The sequence below is a fragment of the Giraffa tippelskirchi genome, chromosome 3 (genome assembly GCF_054371585.1).
Source record: "Giraffa tippelskirchi isolate mGirTip1 chromosome 3, T2T-mGirTip1v1.2.pri, whole genome shotgun sequence".
NCBI lineage: Eukaryota > Metazoa > Chordata > Mammalia > Artiodactyla > Giraffidae > Giraffa > Giraffa tippelskirchi.
In genome coordinates this window covers 40,655,785-40,679,980 of record NC_137277.1, presented here as the reverse complement: position 1 = coordinate 40,679,980, position 24,196 = coordinate 40,655,785, and the positions used below count along the sequence as shown (strand labels likewise).

Sequence of the window (24,196 nt, the reverse complement as noted above, 5' to 3'; positions counted from 1 at the left end):
GGGTGGGAGGGAAAACTAAGTCGGAGAGTCACAACTAGAGAGGGGCCTGAACATCACAATGAAAGATCTGAGTGCCATAACTAAGACCCGATGGCAGCCAAATAAATATTTTTTAAAAATAGATTTAGACTTGATACCATCTACCTACTTTCTCTTTTTTTGTGGGTGGGGGTGACTACAGATAGCTAATTGTGATGGGAAATTAAATAACAAAGCGATGCCAGCTTATTTGAGAAAAAAAGGACATTCGAAAGAGAATTTTGTTCATCGACCTGCTTACACTCTTAAGGAGCTGTGGCTTTCCTAGGCCACTGAAAGACATCTTGGAGGAAGGTGAACTGAGCTCATCAACCCACCAGACACCTGCTTCCTTCAGAGGTAAGTTTGATTTCCTTTTATTTATGTATAGACATAGTTTTAACACATAGACTGGTGGGAAGGATAAATCATAAGCTTGTTCGGGTCATGGGTGGGCTTTGGCTCCAGCAGAGCAGCAGGGAAGTCGGAGTGGAGGAGCTTCAGGATAAGATTTCCTACTCCCATCCAAGTATTAACCAGGCCCGACCCCACTTAGCTTCCAAGATCAGATGAGATTGGGCACATTCAGGGTGGTATGGCCGTAGACATGAGGTTTCCGTCTGAGCGGTGGTTGGGGCCCTCGGCCGTCAGCTGCCTGCTGCCGCCACTGTCCTGATCTGAGAGGTAGGCTGGGTCCTCGGGGGTCTCCGCGGCACTGGGGTCAGAGTGGAAGCCCTTCAGGGCCCAAATTCGGTACCGCTTCCTCCGGTTCACCTTGTAAATGCGAATCCTTTCCTTCTCGGCCTCTGGATCGGCAAGAATGCCATCCCAGCGCAGACTTTCATTGACCTGGTTGGAAAGGGTCTCTTCTATTTCGACGAAGCGGGGGAGACTTACAGTGGTGGAGTAGGAGGAGAAGAGCTTGCTTTCATCCCTGTTCTGTCTGTGCTCTGGCCCCAGGCCGTGATCTTTGCTGGGACCTAATATGTCATGGAAGGTTGGAGACAGCTGCTGAGTCTTCACGCCTTGACTCTGATGTTTATCTGCTGAGCAGATGGGTGGCATTAGCCTCTGTGATACTTGCCCTGAGCCCGCTCGGGGGTGATGCCCAAACCACCAAAGATGAAATGGGAGGGCACTGGAGGCCCCTCCTTACCTAGGGCTCAGGTGGGCAAGCCCACCAGCCCCAACACACCCACTGCCTACAGGCTTTGGGTTGTCATGTTGGGGAAGGAGGAACCATTTACTGAACACATACTATGAGCCAGGTCCCTTTGGGGAAAGGCTATCTGCCCTGTTTTCCGAGTGAGGAAACAGACTCCAAAAGCCTCCGTCACTTTCCAATGTCACATAGCAGGTGGCAGAGCTTGGATCTGAATGTGGGCCTGACTCCCAGCGCTGGGTTCTCTCCACACAGATCCCCACCTCACCTCTCCATTGCTCGCCAAGGTACTGCCAAGTTCTGGGAACCTGTGACTTACCCTAGTCTAGACACTTTATGATGGAAGAAATGGAGCACAACAGAAAAACTTCCTAAATCTGACTATGGAAAGCATTCTGCCAAGCCAGGAAATACTTCTGCTATGTGGCGTATACTGATTCTTTTGAAATATTAATAGCACTTCTGAATTATATAACGTGCATATAAAATACTACATGTTGTGATTCTTTCTTCAGCTCATCCTATTTTGGGGGGAAAGAGAGGAATCTCCCTCCCCCCACCAAAAGAAGAAGAGAGAGAGAAAAGGAGAGAAGGGGCAAAAAAATCTTCTTTTGGTATTCTTATACCTTCCCATTTCCCAAAACTATCTGGTGTCCCCTGCTGACAGTATGAGGTACACACCACTGTAATTTTTATAGAGTCAGAAGCTAAGCTGAAAAAGATAATGAATTTCCTAATCTGTTTGGCAGATACACCTGGGGCTTATTGACTTAAACTCCAGAATTGTTTTCTTGCCTTTTTATGATGATTCCACCTGGAGAAGTAATTGTAATCTGCCCATCCCCCACTTCTCCAAACTACAAGGGAAGGCTGCTACATCTTGGCCTCCAGCTTGCCAGGGGGAGCCAGCTTTGCACAAAGAAGGCCAGGGCCCAGAGACTTGAACCCAGGACTAACTATGCTAGAGATAAGGGGCGCTGATCCACCTCCCTGATAGCCAGAGCCCCCGCAGTGGACCACACAACTGACAAGAGAGACTTACAGCACCCACAGACAGGCGCATTCTACATCACTGTCGCACTCTTTCCACAAATGAGTGCTCAGGTCCTTTGTGGAGTCCCTAGGGAGTTCTCTGAGAGGAGCATGGTAAGCCTGTGGGATCTGTGGGTTTGTGGCAGCTGTTGGTGGGTGTGTTTCTGTGATGTGTCCACAAGGTATCAAGGAGTGAGAATCCCATGTATATAGTTGTATATGTATGGGGGTGGGGAAGGGTCTAGGCAGGTGAGTGTACAGCCTATGAATGTGTGTGCCTGCTGGCTATCTGTGCTTTAGCTTTATTTGGTGATTATACTGATAGAAGGTGGGTGTTGTTGAGGGTGCTGAGGATGATAAAGAGTGTGTAGCAATGCCTGGTGTGATGGTGTCTACGTGCAGTCAAAGGTTGACCTTGGTAGGTGAGGGAAGTGGAAGGGCTGTCTGTACAGGGTGTATACCCTGTATTATTATGTGTGTATTATATGCACTTCCTGGGTGTCTCTGGAGGAGGGTGTGGCAACCTGCTCCAGTATTCTTGCCTGGAGAATCGCCATGGACAGAGGAGCCTGGAGGGCTACAGTCCATCAGGTCGCAGAGTCGGACACGACTCAGCGACTAAGCACACACAGCACCTGGGTGTCTACACAGCACCCAGAGGCAGGTGCCCCTAACGAATGAGGGTGTAAGGAGGGTCCTCAGCTGGAAGGCAAGAGCCTGTGTTTCTGTGTGTGCCTGAGAGAATAGGTCACTAGTGCCTCACTAACTGTGGGAGGGGAAAGTCTGTGTATGAGGATAAAGGCATCGCTGTAGGAGAGCTTGAGGTTTTTGTGGGGAAGGTAAGGATGATCAGGATTTTGAGTTTGGCGGGATTAGAAAGATGAGTGTCTGTATAAAGCTAGGAGTCACTGTGGGGCTGGGAGGCTCTTGGGGTGTTTCTGTGTGGGGTTGAAGGTCTCCATAGGTGTTGAGAACTCTCGACACAGGATTTGGGGTCTCTGTGGACATAGATAGTTTCTTTGGGAAGGGCTGGAGCCTCATCGTGCGGGGAGCCAGAGGACCTCTGATTAATACCGACGAGTTTCTGTTTCTGGGCTGAACTGGTCCTCAAGTAGATGGGGTTCTCACGGGTGGGGTGGGTGTCCTCGGAGAAGAATTTCAGGTGTGGGAGCTGAGGCTGCCGCGCTAGCTGCTCCTCTTACCGTCCCCCTTGCCCGACCTCTTGGTCTTTTTCTTTTTTTTCTTCACCTTCCGTTTGGTCAGTTCTGAGGTGCAGCCCGCGATGGGGGGCAATCTGGAGCCCTGCGAGGCCGCCGTGCAGCCCTCTCGCTCCTCCTCCTCGTTCTCGCCGTCCTCCGATGCCTGGGCCCCACCGCCGCCGTCCATCCGCCCGCGGGTCCGCTCCCCTGCACTTCGAGCAGCTGGAGACCCACGGCCGCTGAGCCAGTGGCTTCCGGCGGCGCCTTGCGCCCGGGAAGGGCCACGCGTCTCCATGGCAACTGCAGCGCGTGCGCAACCCCGAGGCTGCGGCCCCGGAGCCGCGGACTGCAGATGCGCGCGTGTGCGTAGCTCAGCCTTTGTGCTTGACTGGGTCGGTGCTAAAGGCAAGATTCTAAACACTTGGGTGGACACACATCCTCCACTCCTGTGCCTTTTTAAATATTATGTGTTATCTGCTGCATTTTTGTCTCCCGAGTTCAATTTTGTACGTCTGCCTTGGCCTTTCAACCCCCTCTTGTCCAAAGAAACTCGTTTCTTTATCAGTCTCGATCTCAGTGAACAGGAACAACTGGGCAGGCCAGAGCCATGGCTGTCTTCCATGGTCCCACTCTCTCCCTGTACTCTCAGCTGGGCTAGGGTTGACCACCGTGCCTGGGACTTGAACTTCTGGACCTCTTTCCTAGATAGTCTCTGCTTCCAAACCCTTCCCACACATTCTTTATCCACCCAGTGTCTAGAAAGAACTTTTAAAGACCATGGACAATTTCACTTTCTGGCTTAAAACTCTCCAGGGGGGCCCTGTTGCAAGTCAGATCAAGACTGAACTTTAGTGTGGCTTACAAGCTGCGATCTGTCACCTTTCCTTTCCAGATTTATCTACCACAGTTTGTGTTTCCCCAAAACGGCTGCAATAACACCTCTCATTCCTCAGGCTCTTCTAGAATCTTTCCTCTGTCTGTCATCCGCTATCAGGCTCCCTAATGTATCCCATACAGCTGTGCACACACCGAGTGCTTGGAACCTGCCCCTTGACTGTCTGCTTTTGCCCCCAGGAGCTAAGTGAAGTGTAAATAACAGAGATCCTTTGTGCAGATGACTGTCTGCTAGTGGAGATGTCTGGGGTTTGCTTTCCAGACACCCCACCTGCAAACCCTGGTGCTGGCAGACAGGTGCTTACAGAGACCAGCTGCCCTCCTTTTCCAAGAAAGGCTGACCTGTCTTCCCTCTCAGCTGGTCCTCTTTGCGCTATGCTGTGCTTAGTTACTCAGTCGTGTCCAACTCTTTGTGACCCCGTAGACTGTAGCCCACCAGGCTCCTCTGTCATGGAGATTCTCCGGGCAAGAATACTGGAGTGGGTTACCATGCCCTTCTCCAGGGGATCTTCCCAACCCAGGGATCAAACCCAGGTCTCCTGCATTGCGGGCAGATTCTTTACCAGCTGAGCCACTAGGGAAGCCTAAGAATACTGGGAAGCCCTGGTCCTCTTTGCCTGGATGCTTATGTGGCAGGAGGCAGTTGGACCACTTCTCTTCTGGATTTTCCTGAAGGTTGCATCAAGGTCATGGTGAGCCAGCCAGTCAGCTTCGAGACAGAAAATTCACCTCCAGCAAAGGAATATAGTTTGGGGAATAATTATAAAAATCCCTTACGAATAGAGACGGGGCAAGTATGCTCCTGTTTGATAGATGAGACAAACAGATTCAAAGTGACTTGCTCACCTCTCAATGCTAATTAGCCCCCAAGTTGGGCCTGAAATCCACATTCCCGGTTTTACATCCAGCATCTTACGGGAAAACAGTTGACTTCACAATGATGTTCACTGACCAGCAGAAGAGATGATAGCGTTTTCATTATTTGTTTCAGCTTCCTTGTTTGTACTTTCTCTTTGTGTCCTATGTCTGTTATTGTTATGAGCAGATAGGAGCTAAGGTTTCTGTCTCTATAAGGATCATGTTTTCCCCTTTGGCCAGTGCTGACATAGGAATGCTTGGGTAGAGCTAGCAGCTTTTTCCTTCTGGCTGACTTTTCAGCGTGGGTCCCCCCAGCTGGCTGGGCTGCTGATTCCAACTCTCTGCTCTTTCCTGCCCACTTTCTCCATGCTGACAGTTCCTTCCCCAAGGTAAACAGGCAGTGTCCACTTTTAAGTGGCACCAGCCTGAGACTTGGGCAAGTGGGGTCTCTGCCCTGGGCCTCATGCTTCACAGGACACTGCTCTGATTCTGCCCCCTCCTCTTCCCACTTGCAGCTATATCCCTCCCCAAGGGACAGGAAGTCTGTGAATCAAGGAGTCCTGCCAACCCAGCACCTCCTATTCCTCCCTCCACAGGTAGCCCACAGCCTGAGTACCTGGCACTTCGGAATTTCTTGCCTGAATGACCCCTGCCTGCTTATAGGGCACAACTGGGTCCCAGTCCTGGGTCCATCCTCTTGAGTAGCCCTAGGCCAAGGGCAGCATAGGTGGAACCTCAGCAGGCAGGCCGAGATGTCCAGACCTGTGCATTCAAGGGCCTTCTCAGTGCAGGATAGGAGCTAGGAATTGGAAGAGGAGGTGGCAGGCCGTGGGCTGGGTGCAGAACCTCAAAGAGCTAGAAATTCTAAATTTAAATCTGGCCTTCCAGACTGATATGAAGGCTACTTGTCAAGGTAAGAAGACAGTATTTCTTTTTCTTTTTTTCTTTCCCAACCCAGGGGTCGAACCTGCATCGCAGGCAGATTCTTTACTGTGTGAGTCACCAGAGAAGCCCTGATTTTCCTTTATTATTTATTTTTGCCTGTAATGTGTCTTAGTTGCATGTAGTCTCATCATTGTGGAGCGTGGACTTCTTTAGTTGTGGTGCAGGACTCAGAGCACGTAAGCTTAATTGCCCTGCAGTATGTAGGACCTTAGTTTCCCCACCATGGATCCAACCTGCATCCCCTGTATTAGAAGGCAGATCCATAACCACTGGACCACCAGGGAAGTCCCAGGAAGACAGTATTTATGTTATTTAACAATATGTTAATTTATTTTATCACTTTTAATATTTAGCCATACGGTATGTGGGCTTCCATCTACTTTTGCCCTGGGCTTTGCAACTGTTAAGAGCATGCTTGCTCTATTTTTCCTCCTTTTATCAGCCACTCCAACTGCTTCCTGATTTCTGCCTCATTCCTCATGGTATCCTAAAAAAAGGAAAAGAAAAATCCTATAACATATTAAGTAAATCACATTATATCCAGATGGCAGACTACTTGGGAGCTTCTAAAACAAAATGAGGTACCCTGGTTCAGGCTGATTCAGGACAAAGGCCAAGAGCATGTGTGTGGAGGAGAAGCAGAGCAATGTGAAGGGGTTGCTAACCCTTGCTACCCTCTCCTCACTCCCCTCAAGCCGCACTGGCCCACTGACTCACTCACCACCTTGCTATTTCTCCTGCACGTCCAGACGTCTCAGGTCTTTGAATTCCTGCTCCCTCCCTGCTGAATACTTTTGCTCTAGATGTCCTGCCTTTATCCTGAAGGGTACCAGAATATGTCACCCCCAAACATGCCTCTTCACACAGGGTCTGGGTGCTTTTTGGATGTGATTGTCCATTCCTCAAGTCTGGGCCATTTCTGCTTGTCAGTTCTCATGACAAATCCCAGGAAACTGAGATCTATATAGGCAATTCTTTTTAAAAATTTATTTTGTTTTTAATTGGAGGATAATTACCTTACAGTATAGTGATTGTTTCTGGCATATATCAACACGAATCAGCCACAGTACATAGGCAGTTCTGTCTACAGCCCCTCCCCCACACTGTCCGTGGTTAGGTGCTGTGCAGTTGAGGATGCTGAAGCCTCTCTTGGGACTAATTTTTTTGTTGACTGCACTGGGCCTTAGTTGTGGCACATGGGATCTTTGATCTTCGTTGTGGCCTGTGGTATCTTTAGTTGCAACATGTGAGCTCTTAGCTGTGGCACATGGGATCTAGTTCCCTGAGCAGGGCTGGAACCCTGGGCCCTGTGAACTGGCAGCGTGGAGTCTTAGCTGCTGGACCACCAGGGAAGCCCCTCTCTTGAGACTTTAGTTTCCCTCAGAACGTTCACTGATGGTGTCTGCACCTTGGCCCCCAGGATATTTCTGGAACTCAAAGATCTAAATTTCTTCCTGTATTTGGTTGTGGTTGATTTATGCCGCCCTCTCTATAGGAAGCCTCTCAAGGGCTTCCCTGCCTAAGCAAAGGAAGATCCTTTTGTGCATCTAGGTCTAGGCCTCATTGGCTGCCTGCTGAACAGCTGCCTCCGTGCTCACCTCTGTGGGCTGCTATTAAACTCCAAATCCTGGAGGACTGTTGGTTCTGAGGTGATGGGGGAGCCCCAAGATTCCACCTCCCCAGGAACATTTCTAGAAAGTGTTAAAGAAAAACAAAGCTGGGTAGTAGGAAGTGGTGGTAAAGACAGATTTTATTCAGTACTCCTGCAGCAGGGGAAAGAGACTTCTTTAGCCTAGAAATGAGCTTCGTTCTGACCTATACAGAGGGGACCTGGCCTCTTTAAAGGGAGAACCAGGGAGTAGGGAAGGAGAGTGGGTGAGGACTCAAGACAGTGAAAAATTACAAAAAAGCAGATGAGCGGTCAACCCTGAATGTTCATTGGAAGGACTGATGCTGAAGCTCCAATACTTTGGCCACCTGATGCAAAAAGCCAACTCACTGGAAAAAAGCCTTATGCTGGGAAAGACTGAGGGCAGGAGGAGAGGGGGGCTGCAGCGGATGAGATGATTGGATGGCATCACCGACTCAAAGGACATGAGTTTGAGCAGACTCAGGGAGATAGTGAAGGACAGGGAAGCCTGGCTTGCTGCAGTTCATGGGGTCGCAAATTGTCTGAGATGACTGAAAGAGTGAACAACAAGATGAGTAGTCAGTGTCAGTATGATCAGGCCATCTTAGCCTGGTGACTGGCCCTTAACCAAGATATCTACTTATAGATTGAGACACAGGGGCCCCATCCTTCCTGATGGTTATATTTCAAAGGAATGGCTCCCAGGTCCTTGAGAAGAGACACTCCTGGGTTACTGGAGATACACATACATCTCAAAGGCATAGATCAAAGGCATAGAGAAAGGATTTACAACAACAAGTGTTCAGAATAAATGCTCTAAGAAAATGGAGGCCAGGATACCTGAAGGTGTTGGCTGGAACAAATGGTAAATTCCCTTGGCAGACTCGGGCTTTCTCAGACAGAAACTCAAGTTGGGGTGGGGTGGGCTGGGTCATGGTCTTAGGCTGCTAGATGCCAGGCTAGATTATTTTTTTAGGTCTCTGTGTGTGGGAGGGTGGACAAAATCATTTGTGTTGAGAGATGCAGTTCTTACAGGCCACAGTTGAGGTCTTGTTGAGAAGTAGGCTTAGAGAAACCTGATGCAAGTTTGGTCAGAGTGAAGTCGCTCAGTTGTGTCTGACTCTTTGCAACCCCACAGACTGTAGCCTACCAGGATGCTCCATCCATGGAATTTTCCAGGCAAGAGTATTGGAGTGGGCTGCCATTTCCTTCTCCAGGGGATCTTCCCATTACTGTCTGAGCCACCAGGGAAGCTCTTGGTCAAAGGAAGAGCCTTTTTCAAAAGGAAGGTGGGGACTTCTCTGGTGGTCCAGTGGTTAAGACTCCTCGCTTCCACTGGGGAGCTAAATTCCTGCAGGCCATGCAGTGAGGCTAAAAAAAAAAGAAAGTGGAAGTCAGCGAGGTCATCTTTGCAGTTTGAGAGTTTGGGAAGCCAAGAGTGAAGGTTTCTGGGTCTTCCACCTGATTAAGTAGTCAGAGGGTGCTGGCCAATGTGGTCCTGGATCACTAAGGACACTCAGAAATCCCTGGGCTCTTGGGGGCATCTTGCCACCTAACTTGTCCACACAGATGCCTGCCCCCCCACCACCTCCAGTCTTCTGGAAGTGTCATAGGAAACATACAGAAGCAACTATGGCTTTTTGAACCAAAAGAAACATCATCTGCCTTGAAGTAAGAAGAGAGCTTGAGCTTTAATCACTGATTTGTGTCAGTGTGTCTCTGGGCACATAAATGAACACACCTATAACCCAAGGACAGGAATACTGTGCCACAGATTATTATATCAATCAGTAGTGCTTGCAAATATATACGCCTTTTATTCATAAAGTCTTCCTTTAGCAAGTAGTCCCATCTGTGGGAGTAAATCCATATAAGCCAACGTCTATTTACCTTTTCCTCTTAAGACTCAGTAGAAAAGGGGCATGTCTTCTTCACACACACGCACATAGATTGCTGATTCTTTTTACTACTACTACTTTTTTTTTTTGGCTGTACTACAGGGCATGTTCCTCTACCAGGGATCAAACCCATGCGCCCTGTTAGAAGTGCAGAGTCTTAACCACAGGGCCATCAGGGAAGCCCCTCTTTTTACTTCTTGATGTGTGTGCATGTGTGCTCAATCGTGTCCAACTCTCTGAGACCCCCATGAACTGTAGCCCTCGGGGCTCCTCCGTTCATGAGATTCTCCAGGCAAGAATACTGGAGTGGTTGCCATTTCCTCCTACAGAGGATCTTCTCGAACTGGGCATTGAACCCAAATTTCTTGCATTGCAGGCAGACTCTTTACCTGCTGAACCATCGGGGAAGCCCTACTTCTTAATGGTGCCCCAGAACTCTAGGATCTGAGATTGGCAGTGATTGGCCAGCTGTAATCCACATCCTTGGCAGGGGGTCGGGGACCCTTGCCACACCAGTCCCAACCTGCCACTCTGGGCTCATTTTCTTCTCTGCCTCCCCTTTCACCACTCCCAACCTTTTGACACCCCGTTTCTTGCCTTCTCTGTTCCTTCTACCTGCAGTGTGCTTGCCCATCTGGCCAACTCCTACTCTTCTGAGTCTCTGGACAAGGCTTTCCTCTGAAAAGCCCCATCTGAGCCCTGCCACACTGTAGTTCACTCCTCTGCGTTTCTTTTGTATCTTATGCAGCCACAGGGGTTGGGTAGCATAATGGCCCTGCCACTACCTGGCTGTATGACCTTGGGCAAATCCCTTAAGGTGTTCCTAGCAGTAAACTGGAGATAAACGGTGTCCTACTTCCATTGCACCTGTCTCCTGTAAAATCACTACACCTTAGGCAGCAGGTTACAGTTTGCACACCGTTATCCAGAGATGATTTCTTTACATTTCTGTTTTTCCCGGTGAACTATGAGGTTCTTGAAGACCAGGCATTTTACCCATTTTCCTCAAGTAGCAGATTTCAATGCCCCTCCAAGTCACACACCTGCTGTGGTCTCAGGAACACCAAGCCTTTTTGGCAGCACATGGCAGGGGTGGAACAAAGCAGCTAAAGAAAATTTGGGAAAGAACTCTTAATATCTAGGATGTCAGCTGGGGCTCCCCCAAGCCTGGAAATCAAAGCAGGACCCATCCATAATAGGAAGCACTCTCCTAAGGCTCCTTGCCTTGGGACCTGTTCTTCCTATTCCGCACTCTCAAAACTCAATACTTGGACTTCCCTGGTGGTCCAGTGGTTAAGAATTCGCCTGCCAATGCAGGGGACACAGGTTCGATCCTTGGTCCTGGAAGATTCCACATGTCGCAGGGCAACTAAACCCACGTGCTGCAACTACTAAAGCCCACACACCCTAGAGTCTGTGCTCCACAACAAGAGAATCCACCACGATGAGAAGCCTGAGCACTGCAATAAAGGCCCAGCACAGACAAAAATAATTAATTTTTAAAAAAACCTTAACCGAATACTTTGACTTGTCCACCAAAATCAACTCATAAGGAAGTGTCAGAAAGATAAGTAGACTTCACTGAGGACTTTTTAGGGGAGGTAACCATTTTTTCTTCTGCAATGTCTAATCTGCCATTAATCCCATTCAGTGTATTTTTCATCTCAGACATTGTAGTTTTTATGTCTAGAAGTTCAATTTGGGTAATTTTTTTTAGCTTCCATATCATACCTAACATATTCAAACTTTCCTCTAGCTTCTTGAACTTACAGAATATGGTCTTAATAACTGTTTCAATGACCTTGCCTACTAATTCTGCCGTCTGTGTCATGCCTGAGTCAGTTTCAATTAATTGAGTTTGCTCTTCATTATGAGTTTCATTTTCCAGCTTCTTTGTGTGCCTAGTCATTTTTTCTTGGGTGCCAGATATTGTGAATTTTACCTTGTGGGGTACAGGATATTTTTGAATTCCTATAAATGTTTTTGAAATTTGTTGTGGCAGTTAACTTGCTTGGAAAGAGCTTGATCCTTTCCAATCTTGAATTTAAGCTTGCGTAAGTGGGACCAGAACTGGATTTCTGGATCCAGTCTAAGGTGAATTTGTTTCTAGTATCAAAGTAAGGCCTTTCTTAGTATTCTTTTTTTTTTTTAATGTGGACCATTTTTAAAGTCTTTATTGAATTTGATACAATATTGCTTCTGTTCTATGTTTTGGTTTTTTGGCCATGAAACATGTGGGATCTTAGCTCCCAAACCAGGGATCGAACCCACACTCCCTGAATTGGAATGTGAAATCTTAACCACTGGACCATCGGGGAAGTAAGGCCCTTTCTTAGTATTCTAACTAGTGGCCCCTGAACTGTGATGTTTTCCACTTTGGCTGTTGGAAACAGACATTATTGCAGCCCTGTGTGAGCACCAGGCGCTGTTCCCACTAATCCTTTTGGGTGGTTCATCCCCCCCCCCCACATCATTTTCTCATACACCTGTGCTAAACAGTACTCACTAAACACTTGAGGGGCATTTTCTGTAGATCTCTAGGTTTCTCTCTCTCTGCATCTCTCTCCTCTCTAGTCCTCTGCCCTGAGAACTCTTAACTGGTTTTATTTCCCCAGAATCCAGCTCTGTCTGTTCCATTCAGCTAGTTTTCTCCTTCTCTGAACTGCGGTCTGGAAACTCTCCAGGCAGTAAGCCGAGCAGTGCAGGGTTCACCTTGCTGATTCCTCTCTCTCAGGGATCACTTTCCTTTGTTGCCTGATGTTCCAGTGTCTTGAGTGTTGGTGTTTCACATGTTTGATCTGATATTTTCGTGGCTTCAGGCAAGAAGCTGACTCTGGTCCCTGTTACTCCATCTTGAATGAAGCAGAAGTCTGCATAAAAACATTCTTTTTTGATTGTGTAATGAATTTGTTCAGCAAATTCAACCTGATGATGTCGAACCAGGAAATAGCCTTGTTTTTTCTTGAGGGTGGAAGGAGGAGAGCTATCTTCTCTCCCTCCCTTATCTTTTTCCTGCTTTGATCTCCTCTAGATGAGGGCGTCTGAGGGCTTCTCCAGGAGGTCCTATGTGATACACTCTCTTGCTTTCCTCTTTGGTCCTGCCTCCTGAGCAACATCCTGCAGCCTCTGACAGCGGGGTTGCCTTGCCCCACCAGCCACTTTCCTGGAGAGGAACTTCTTCAAGACAGAACGCAGCTCTCTTCCACAGTTTCTTCTTGGTCTTTAGAAAGCTCCCCTGACCAATGACATAGGATTAACTGGCCCGAATGTCAACAGAACTGTGGTCAAGTGACCCTGTTCTCGGTTCATGTCAGCCCCCAAACTCCAGGAGGCAGAGTCAACTCCCTTAAACTTCTTCTCTCACCATTCTCTGCTCCTGGATCCACGGAGATGCTCAGCCAGCATCCTCCTAGGCAGTGAGATGTCATCCTTACAGGCACCCTGATTTCTTGAAGGGATTTCCTATTTTTGTTGTCCTGTCTCCCTGTGAATCCATCTGAAGAAAGAGAAGACATGAGCTTATTTGGACCAAGGTGAAAAAAGAGGGGAGGAGGCCATTCTGAATTTGGGTATGGAGATGCTGGGGGTGGGATGCTCTTTCCCAACTATGAGAAGAGGCGCCGGTCAAAAGGAGGGGCCTCATCAACAGAGTCCGGCTGTGACATTGGAGAGAGGCTGTACTGCAGCTCCGGCTGGTCAAGGGTGGTGTGTACCTGTGTATGTTGGCATGCACACATGCATGGAAGTGTGTGTCCCTCTGCAGTGAACATGACGGAGCCCACCACCAAGAGGATGAGGTTATTATGGTGGGGGACGTGGGAGGGGGGAGGAATGGATAGGGCCCAGTGTACTGCTTTGTGGGCCAAAAGAATAAAACGCTGGCCCAGGAGAGAAGGAAATGGCTTTTTAAGTGAGCTGGGAGGCTGTGCCTCTGCTCCCACGTGAGCTACCCCCGGGGCATGGGGCACAGCCAGACAAATGCTGTTTGTTACAGTCACTGGGACAGGGTGGGAAGGCCTGCGGAAACGAGTGCGAATCCCCAGTTTGGCCAGAGCCCGGCACAGAGCAGAGGACAAGGAGTGCTTTGCTGAAAGCTCTGACATTGAAGGAAGGAAGGCTAGCGGGAACTCAATTTGTTTGAACCCCAGAGAGGTACAAGTTAGGCCAGGAAGAGATGCTACAGGGCGGCCACTTCAGGTCAGTGTAGAAGTCTTTTTCCCGTGGCCAGCAGTCCAAAGAGAGGTTAGGTCATCCCAGAGACGATGAAGGCTCTCTCCCAGGCTACATAAGGAGTGATGAGTGACTCTTGCCTGGAGGGGGGCTTTGGGGTGTGGGTCGGCAGGCTAGAGCCTATAGAATCCCTACATCCTTGTGGCTTTAGTGTTAGCGAGGTGATGGTGGTGGTGAAATAGTGGAAGTGTTAGTCAGTCACGTCTGACTCTTTGTGACCCCATGGACTGTAGCCTGCCAGGCTCCTCTGTACATGGACTTCTCCAGGTAAGAATACTGAAGTGGGTAGCCATTCACTTCTCCAGGGGGCCCTCAGGGATCACACTCGGGTCTTCTGCATTGCAGGCAGATTCTTTACCATCTGAGCCACCAGGGAAGCCCTGATGGTAGTGAGAATTACGCTAACAACTGGACTGAGCTCTTCGAGTGAGCCAGGCCTGCCATCAGGGGCTTCCCTTGCATGATCTCATTCAATCCTCACAATGGGACCATCACCTTCCTTTTACACATAATGAAACTGGAGGCTTAGGAGGACTACCCTGGTGGTCCAGTGGCTAAGACTCTGAGTTCCCAATGCAAGGAGCCTGGGTTTGATCCCTGATCAGGGAACTAGATTCCACATGCCACAACTAACGATCCTGCATGCTGCAATGAAAATCCCACGTGCCACAATTAAGACCTGGTGCAGCCTAAATAAATATTTTTAAAAAAATAAAGAGGGCTTCCCTGGTGGCTCAGTGATAAAGAATCCACCTGCCAATGCAGGAGACAAGGGTTCAATCCCTGGTCTGGGAGGATCCCACATGCTGCGGGACAACTAAGCAATTACTGAGCCCACATGCCACAACAACTGAGGCTTGTGTCCTGGAGCCTGTGCTCGGCAACAAGAGAAGCCACGGCAACGACAAGCCCTCATGCCGCAACTAGAGAGTAACCCCGGCTCTCCACAACTAGAGAAAAGCCTGAGCAGCAACAAAGACTTACGCACAGCCAATAAATAAATATAACTACTTCAAAAAATAAAGAAATTGAGGCTTAGCCGCCACTCGCTGCATTGGCAGTATAAATTTAAATGAAGTAAAATGAAATTAAAAAGTCCATCCTCTGTGACCAGCGGCTAGGGCACAGCATGGCCAGATGACATTTCCATAGTGGCAGAAAGTTTACTGGACAGTGCTAGCTTAGAGAGATTTACTCACTTACCCAAGATCACTTCTCCCATGGGCATGATCCAGTACCCAAACAGGGGTCTGACCCAGCTACTGATGGGGGCTGCTATGTGAGTCTAGAAACGAGGACTTCCAGATCTGGTCATCACTCAGCTACCAATTCTGGAGTTATGTCAGGAAATCAGTTCATAAACAGTTTTTCTGGTCGAACTGTATTCCTGGTAGAGAATTAAGAGTAACACGGCTTTTAACACTGTTCTCCACCGCTTCTCACTCTCACCCCACCTGCGTAGGAAGCCAGGCACTGGGGCTCCAAGGGGGTGGAAGTGGAGAACGTGGCAGTTGTGACACAAGGCTGATGGGTTTGTGGCTGTTTTCTTTAATGACGGTGGCGGGTTGCCTCAGCCTGTCCTTTGTTCATCGACGGAGTGTTCATTCATTCAACAAATACACGATGAGCCACAGCAGGTGTCGTTTGCTGTTTCATGGGGCAGAAGTCATACCTGCCCTCCTTTGGCCTCCTGGGGTGGTTACAATGGATCTTTGCTGGGGTTTGGGGACTTGGAGCTGCTAAGGAAACAGACAATGATGTTTGTTACCCAGAAACAGCAAAGGGCCGTCGAGATGGGTTCCATGGCGAGGACAGCCATCCACAGGGGCCCTGGCCTAAGGGGTGATCTCAGGCGGGTCCTCCCGCCCGCAGCCTCCGGTCCCGGGCCGGGGCGGGGCGGGGCGGGCCGGGGGCCGGGTTCCCGCGGCCGCCGCAAGAGGGCAGCCGGGGAGCGCACCGGAGGCCGGCCGGACCCCGGGTAAGTCTGGCTCTCGGGGGGCCGCCCCTCTTTCGGGGCCCGGTCTGGGAGCGCCGGGGCGTGTGTGTGTCTCGGTGGCGGGGACCGCGGGGGCGCGCGGGGCGGCCCCGGAGCGGCAGGCGGGCTCCGGGAGCTGTGGCGCGCGGGCCAGGGGCGCGCGCTCAGGGCCCGAGCCGCGCTACTTCCCACCCTCCCTCCCGCCTGCTTTGGCTCGGAGCCCAGGGCTGGTCTCGAGCGGCTCGAGTCAGTGCCTGGGCCTGGGCCCGGGCCCGGCCCGGCCCCTGGAGCGCCTGGTGTTCGGCGACCTGCCCACAGCCTGCCTGGGGCCCTCGGGGGTCCCGTAGGCGCCCGCGCTCGTGGGTGGGTGGGGGCGCCGGACGGGGCGGGGCGGCCGAGCTCCGGGGAGCCAGCGAGTGGGCGGCCGAAGGCGGCGGCGGACGGCAGGCGGCGCTGGGGCTAGCGCTCCGGGCGAGCGCGTCAACAAGTGTAGTGTTTACCGAGCGCCTGCGGGGCGCGCACGTGGGAGGGAGGGGCCCGGGGTCACCGGCACCTCCTGACCTAGCCGGGACGACACGCACCACTCCTCTGCGCTCGGCCTCGCCTTTGGTGAGGATCCCACGCTCCCGATCATGGGCCTGGGCACCCGGGTGGGCTTGGGCCCTGGCCATTGGCGCTTTCACCCTCTGTTAGGTGGTCAAGAGTGGGAATCAGATGGCACTTGGTGCCCAGGAGGGCGGGATGGAGGTAGCTGTCACTGGTCAGACAAGATTCCTCACCCTGCGCATGTTTCAGCCTGAAAATCCTGTCCCGGGTTTTTTTCCGGTCTCCCCAAAACCCTGCTCGCAGCATTCGGGCCCACCTCTGCTTTTCTCAGCGTTCAGGTTTGGAGGAAGTGTAGAAATCCATCCGGGGGCCTCCCTGCCTTCAGGATGAAGGCTCTGGACTCACAGGGATGCCTTGTGACACCTGCGCTGTGGGGGTGGAAGCCCCCTTTCGTAGGCTGCAGCCAGGGCTCTGCTGGGAAGTCGGAAATTTTGTCCCCTGCCTACTGCTCAGAAGGCTGAGAATCTAATTAACCCGCGTGCCGTCTGTGACACCCACATCCCTGGAGGTGGCCCTGGGGAGAGGTATGAGGGGAGGTGGAAATGCATCCTTTGTGAGTTCAGGGCCCCAGGGGGTGAGGGGGTCACGTGTATAATCAGGCTTCATCTGTGTAGCGGGAACCCTGGATCCCCCAGCACTTGAAGGTCTGGGACTGTCAGAGTGTCCCTGGACACCCTGGTAGCAGCATTGGAGGGGCCAGGGCTGCAGTCTAGTCTCTGCCTCTCCACGTGCCTGCCCACCCCCAACACACCTGGAAAGACTGTGCCCGTCTGCATGTGCCCCTCCATCCTCCTGCTTCTGACATCCTCTTGGCCTCCCATCTCTTGGGGGAGGGAGGGCGGGAAACACATGCAGCAGAGCAATAAGCTTGGTTTCTCGTTTCTCTCACTGTCACATTTTCCCGACAAGCGCTCTGCACCTGCTGCCTGCCTCTTGGCGCTATGCCTCCCCTCTTAATCCCGCTGCCCGGCTGCAGGCCCCACCACGTTGCTAAAGCTGCTTCCTTGGAAGCCAGCTTGTTTCCAAACACTGATTTTTTTTTTTCTCTCGGCCTCATCCCGCTGCCAGTCCTTCTGCCCAGGAGATGGGTTGCTGTGTGCACGTGCCCTGTTTGCAGTCTTCTCTGCTGTCATTTCTCTCCTGGTGTTGTTGTTCTTTCTCCATCATTCCTTCTTCTCTTCTGAGGCCCCTTCCCTCTTTGCTGGGATGTTTTGAGAGGCCCATGTTTATATCTTCTCAGAGAACTCGCTTTGGAAGCTGTCAGGGAATTCCCCTCACCCCCAGATTCTAGTCCTTGGCCTAGCTCCTGAAATGCCCAGTGACACCCCAAGATCACCGTGTCCTCCTGACTCCCCAGCAGTGGGTTTCCTGCTCCTCTGTCATACTCTCTTCCCTGAAGTGTCTCGCCTCTCCTGCCCTTTTGTGACCAGGCTTCTGCTCCAGGCCTCGAAAGTCTCAGGCCAGAGTTCAGAGGCCCCTTTGCCTGATCTGATGCCAGAATCCTTTCCAGCCCCCACAGTCCATCTGGCATGTCACCTGTAGCCTGATGGCTCCTGGATGACTGCTGCCTTACCCTGTCTGCATTCTCCCCTGGGAAATCTTCAGAGGCTTCCGTCCTCCTCCTGCACAGAGCTCAGCTCTTTCACCTCCTGTGGTTCCCAGTCATGTGGCTTCACCCCCTCAAATCAATTTCCAGTCCCCAGACTGCTTCCCTCCCTACCATGGTCAGCCCTCTCGGCCTTAGTCTGGAGGACACAGCTCAGAAGCTATTTTCCTGGGAAAGTTTTGCCTCTCAACCCCACCGGGGGCTCCTTTCCCGGCCTTCCCACTCCACCATGCCCATGGGACCACAGCTGTCTGTCTGCTGATCACAGGTCCCTTTGTGTCCCTGAAATCTGTTGCCTTCCTCCAGGATCCCCAGGACTGTGTACTCAGTTGACTCAATAAAGGAATTCCTCCCCTTAATCTCCAAGAACATCTCCAGCCATCCTTCAGTTGTTGTTTAGTCACTATATTGTGTCCAACTTCTTTGCGACCCCATAGACCATAGCCTGCCAGGCTCCTTCGTCCATGGGATTTTCCAGGCAAGAATACTGGAGTAGGTTGCCATTCCCTTCTCCAGGGATGGAACCCGAGTCTCCTGCATTGCAGGTGGATTCTTTACCATTGAGCCACTGATTCAAATCCCACCTCTCTCCTGGACTATTTGAGTCTTCTGGATTCCCACTGGCCTGCACTCCTGCTGGTCTTACAGATGGATTCATTACAGTTTGTGCCACCCCATTTAACACTTTGTTCTCTGCTATTAGCCTCCAGTTGTATCATGGGTGTAAGAGATGCTTTTCTAGCACTTATTCCTAGCAGCTGTTTGTTGAGTGGTCAGTATGTACCAGATGTGTGCTGATCTTTCCAGGAGATTTCTTGAGTGTGTTATCTGTGCAGCCCCCAGAGGGGTAGGCGCTAGGATTCTGGTTTTCATTCTGCCCATGAGGACACAAACCCAGTGAGGTCCAGGGACCGGCCCAAACCACACACTTGTAAGTGGGCAGAGCAGAGGTTGGAACTCAAGTCTGACTTGCAAGACTGTTTGATACTGGGGTTTGCTGTTTGTCTAGGAAAGCATTACGCTTCAGCCCAGGGAGCGTGTTACAGGTCCTCGTGGCACCTGGCCCAGGACATCCTGATGGTGTGGTCAGCTGGTTGCTTGGGACCTTGCTGGACTCCAGGAAAGGACTTTGTAATAGAACAGATGCCTAATGGTGGGACCAGTGCCTAAAGGAGGCTGTGACAACTGCCCCCAGAGCCCTTCGAAACAGACCGTGTGCGTATTTGTGAATGTGTGTCTTGTCTGTGTGTATCAAGTAAAAGTTGTGGAACACAGAACCCCAAGGAGCCCTCAGGTCATTTCTGTTCCTTGCTGCTGCTGCTTAGTCGCTTCAGTTGTGTCCGACTCTGTGTGACCCCATAGACGGCAGCCCACCACGCTCCCCCATCCCTAGGATTCTCCAGGCAAGAATACTGGAGTGGGTTGCCATTTCCTTCTCCAGTGCATGAAAGGGAAAAGTGAAGTCGCTCAGTCATGTCCGACTCCCAGCGACCCCATGGAATGCAGCCTACCAGGCTCTTCCGTCCATGGGATTTTTCAGGCAAGAGTACTGGAGTGGGGTGCCATTGCCTTCTCCGTTCTGTTCCTTAGGACACCTTTAAGTGCTTTTTTATTTGGTAAACAAAAATCAATCCCACCCCCAACAAAACTGCCTTCAACTAAGTTTCCTTAGGAGCTGTCCTTCCCTTTCTTCCACAGGTCACTGTCATATGAAAATGAGTTCCTGATGTGAAATATAGTTGCCATGGCAACCAGTAATGGGAGGCCCTAAGTCTCTTGCTCCTAGGTCTCTGCACCTTATGCTTCTAGGGGATTTTTCCATCTTTGTCGTCTAAAATAATGAAATATTCCACTTGACTCTCCTTTTGCGTGGACATTTAGAACATTTTTTTTTTTTTTCAGACAGTGATTTCTGGGCAACTTTAATGCCCCACCAGCTTGTCACCAGGCTGCTTGGCACACCATTAATAGTGACCCCGAATGGTGCCTCTGGTTTAGGTCACATTTTGAATGAAATTCAGTGCCTTGTGGGTAAAAGGACAGTGACTGTGGCCTGCATGCATCCTTGATGGCTGGAGATGCAGAGGGAAAGGGCATGGTCTGGTGTCAGGAGGGCTTTTTAGAGCAGTTTGTATTTTTTTTTTTATTGTGCCTTGCATGGCATGCAGGATCTTAGTTCCCTGACCAGGGATAGAACTCATGCCCCCTGCATGGGGAATTTAGAGTCCTAACCTCTTGACTGCCAGGGGATTAGTGAGGGCTTTTTGGTACAACTCCGTTCCAGTTGGAGGTGGTGAGATTGTTTGTCTTTTAGTTAGTGTCTCCTCTTATGTAAGAGCTGCTCAGCTATCCTGGCAGGGGACCACCCAGATTAGGGTACCTTGGGGTGCCGAGAAAGACAGGGTGCCTTTGACTGTAATCATAGCTACTACCTTTGATGGGTGCTTATTTTGTGCAGACCTTGTTCCTATATTTGATCTTCAACCAAATGAAGGTAGAAGTACTATTGTTTCCCCCATTGTACACGTAAGAAAAACGCACAGAGAGGTTAAGTGCTTGCCCAAGGATGCACAGCAAGTAGGTGACAGAGCTGGGCTTTAGTACTAGGAAGTCTGATGCCTGTGACCAAACCTCTTCACTTGGTGCCACGTTGATGGTAGCAGATTGTTTAAAGAATGAAAGGGTGGAGAGGCAGAGCATGTTGGCTTTCTCAAGATTTGATTTAAAGCAGTCTTTTTCAACTTCTTACGTCTTGTGAGAGGCAGAAGGCTGCAGTGAAAAGGCATGTACTAGAATGTTCACAGCAGTTCTATTTGTAATGGCCACAAAACTGGAAATCACCCAGTGTCCATAGGCAGTAGCATGGACAAATACAGTGGGGGTGAATACAGACAGTAGAACACTGTACCGCAGAACAGTCTGCAGCCACACAAAACATGAAAGAGTCATGCAGACACTGTTGAGCAAAGGCGCAAAACAGAAAAAGAACACAGCCCATAGGTAGGATCCCATTTACGCCATGTGCAAAGAAGGCAGGATGAGTATAAGGTTTGGAAGTCAGGCTGGTAGTTCCCAGGGGCAAAAGGAAGGCTTAGAGGCTGGTGATTTTCTGTGTCTGGGTGTTGGTCACTTACCATGTTCATCTTTTGAAGATTCACCAATTTGTTGTGTGTACTTGTGTGTTTGCATGTGTCTATGATACTTCAATAAAATTTACCAAAACAGAAAAAGGCGGCAGTGACCCTCAACCCAAAACAGGAATACTGATCCTCCAGTCCCTCCTAGGGGCCACACCCTTGACACTGGACCTGGAATCTTGGATTTCTTGTGGGAGGTGATACGAGGATGGGCACCCAGGTTCTGGGGATGTGGGAGCAGGGCCAGGGCCCGCTCTGGCTTTCTCCTGTCCCCCTCTCTTTCACTGGGTTTGGAGAGAGCTTGCTAAGCTAGAAGGTGGCTTGTTGGGTTCTTGCCAAGTTCATGAAGTGGCCTGGTGGTAAGAGAAGTGAAGTGAATCCACTACTGGCCAGGGTCTGTCTGCTTGGCCTGGAGAAACAGCAGAATCTGGCTGATGCTGCAGTCCTCTGCACAGACAGCCTCACTGCTCCAACATCCACCCACTGCTTGCAGAACATCAGCATTTCAAGGACTGCGCCAGCCTGAAAGTGAGCGGCATTCACTGGGCAATGAGCTCCTCCTTCTACATGGCAGTTATATGCTGCTAAAAATACTGGAGCACCTTATGTAAGACCGCAGTCAAGGAGTTAGCACTTTATGTAAAAGCACTTAGTCTGTCATGGACGATGAATCAGTCAGGTGTTGTGGTGACCATGGTGGGGGTCATCACGGAGTTGGTGGTTGGCTTGCCTGGTGAGGAGGGTGAACGACTGTCAATACCCAGGCCTGCCTGCCTCACTCCTGCCTAACTCACTCAGCTGCACTCACACCTAATTTATGTGTTGATTTTTTTTTTTTTTTAAAAGTCTTGATGCATTTTTATCTTTGGGCTTGGCCCATCCAAGAAGAAGGGGAAGGGAGCAACAGAGGATGAGATGGTTGGATAACATCACCGACTGAATGGACATAAGTTTGAGCAAACTGGGAGAATAGTGAAGAACAAGGAAGCCCTGGTGTACTGCAGTCCATGGAGTCGCAAAAGAGTCAGACACAACTTAGTGACTGAACAACAACAACATCCAAGCAGTTGAGTTGATACCAGGGTTTGTACAGTTTCTTCTTGCTCAGCTCTCATCCCCTTTCATTTACTGGTAGAGCATCCTTTGATGTACAGAAGCTTGGAAGGGCCTCTTCCCCATTTGAGAGTCCTCTCCATGAGAAGCCAGGAAGGTGGCCATTGGCTTCAGTGCTGCCAGTGACCATGGCAGCCCATCTCATGGTTGGATGGTGATTTGAATAGTTAAAGAAGATCAGTGGAGCAAAATCAAATGTAGAATATGCCAGGTAGGCTGAAACACTGAGCTGAAACTGACAAGACATTTCACGGGGATCAGGTTTTTAAAACCTTGGGATCTAAGGCTTTGGCAGCAATTAGGCAGGACCTGTTAGAGTAAAACAGCATCTGCCATACATTGCAGGGATTTTCCTTCTCAGAATCTGCCCTAAAGGAAGCCTGGTGTGTGTGCACAGGTAGAAAGTTCTGGGATGGCCTTTGTGGCGGTTTGCAGTCTGTGGTGAAAAACTATGCATTTAAATGTTTGCTGATGGTGGAATAGCTTCAGCTACATCAGCTCACATTTTCATACCTGGGAGTCTTACGCAGCTTTGAGAAAGAATTAGTTGGGTCTTCCTATAACAATAATGATGAATCTCTAAGATTATAAGGTGAAGAAAGCAAATTTCAAAGTGATAAGTACATTATGATGCCTCTTACAGAAGTGTTTTCACATAGTCTGCCGTACTTTATATGAATACAAATTCCAATGGCACAGCCTGTAATGCAGGAGACATAGGAGATGCGAGTTCCATCCCTGGATGGGGAAGATCTCCCGGAGGAGGAAATGGCAACCCACTTCAGTATTCTTGCCTGGAAAATTCCATGGACAGAGGAGCCTGGTGGCCTCTACAGTCCATGGAGTCGCAGAGAGTCGGACTCAACTGAGCACACACGAGTATCACAAGTAAATATATATAACATATACCTACATGTAAAAGCATATAAAAAGGTCTAGAAAAAGGCATTCCAAACGTACAATTATCTGCAAGAAAGGGCACCAGCATTGTGTGTGTGTGTGTTGGGGGGATAATCAGAAATTTCACCTTCACTGTAATATTTAAACTTTTAAAAATAATTTCATTGATGTATAATTTATATACCTGAAGTCATTCATTTTAAGTATACAATCTGTTTTAAATTTTTTAAAGGAAAAGTAATTATATGATTAAAAGTTAATGTCTAATTTACCCCCCCTTCCTGATCTAAGAAGTCTTCCTCCATTCATCCCTGAGTCCTGGGTGGACCGTGACACAAAGTTCATTGTTTGGTATTTTGCATTTTGGGGCAGCTCATAGAGACAGAAATTCTACCCTCTTTTGAGCTGAGATCTGCCTCTTTGTCATTCTAGAGATCTGTCTCTTTGGAGCCATCTCAAATAAATCTTCCCTCTTCCATTGTTGTTCAGTCTCTAAGTTGTGTCTGACTCTTTGCGACCCCATGGACTGCAGCGCACCAGGCTTCCCTGTCCTTCACCATCTCCCAGAGCTTGGTCAAACTCATGTCCATTGAGTCGGTGATGCCATCCAACCATCTCATCCTCTGTCGCCCCCTTCTCCTTTTGCCCTCAATCTTTCCCTGCATCAGGGTCTTTTCGAATGAGTCGGCTCTTCGCATCAGGTAACCAAAGTATTGGAGCTTCAACCCTTTTCCATGGGGCAGAATTTTCACTGGTGCAAGATTCCCATCATGCCTGCCTCCTCTGGGGAGAAGGACTTGGGGCTCCTCGTGATACGGATCACACTCTAGGCTGTGCGGGGCACCTTGCTCGCCAACCATCCTCCTAATGTTTTGCAGAACTGGACTCTGTCTCAGATATTGCTTGACCATGACGTGACACTTTTTAAAAACAACATTCATTTTGTTGAATCTTAGAAGTAATTCATATTCATTATAGAAAATTTAGAAAACA

The 24,196-nt window shown here is 49.8% G+C and overlaps 2 protein-coding genes and 1 long non-coding RNA gene across 3 annotated transcripts in view; 1 reads left to right on the top strand and 2 right to left on the bottom strand.

Moving 5' to 3' along the window:
* Positions 1 to 379: 379 nt before the first annotated feature.
* On the bottom strand, positions 380 to 3,709 carry LIAT1 (ligand of ATE1). Its single transcript, XM_081580128.1, has 2 exons — positions 3,415 to 3,709; positions 380 to 1,061 (listed from the first exon to the last, which is right to left on the bottom strand). Exons 1-2 carry the CDS (start codon positions 3,704 to 3,706, stop codon positions 604 to 606), a joined length of 750 nt encoding a protein of 249 aa, XP_081436254.1. The 5' UTR covers positions 3,707 to 3,709; the 3' UTR covers positions 380 to 603.
* Positions 3,710 to 9,532: 5,823 nt separating this feature from the next.
* On the bottom strand, positions 9,533 to 16,951 carry LOC145542067 (uncharacterized). The gene is made up of 3 exons (XR_014079564.1): positions 16,704 to 16,951; positions 15,070 to 15,605; positions 9,533 to 13,132 (listed from the first exon to the last, which is right to left on the bottom strand). It is a non-coding gene; the product is annotated as an uncharacterized LOC145542067 (long non-coding RNA).
* RPH3AL (rabphilin 3A like (without C2 domains)) overlaps positions 15,803 to 24,196 on the top strand; it is a 138,658-nt gene continuing 130,264 nt past the window's right edge. Inside the window, 1 exon segment of the mRNA XM_081580122.1 lies at positions 15,803 to 15,844. The gene's annotated coding sequence lies outside the window, so the exon portion shown is untranslated.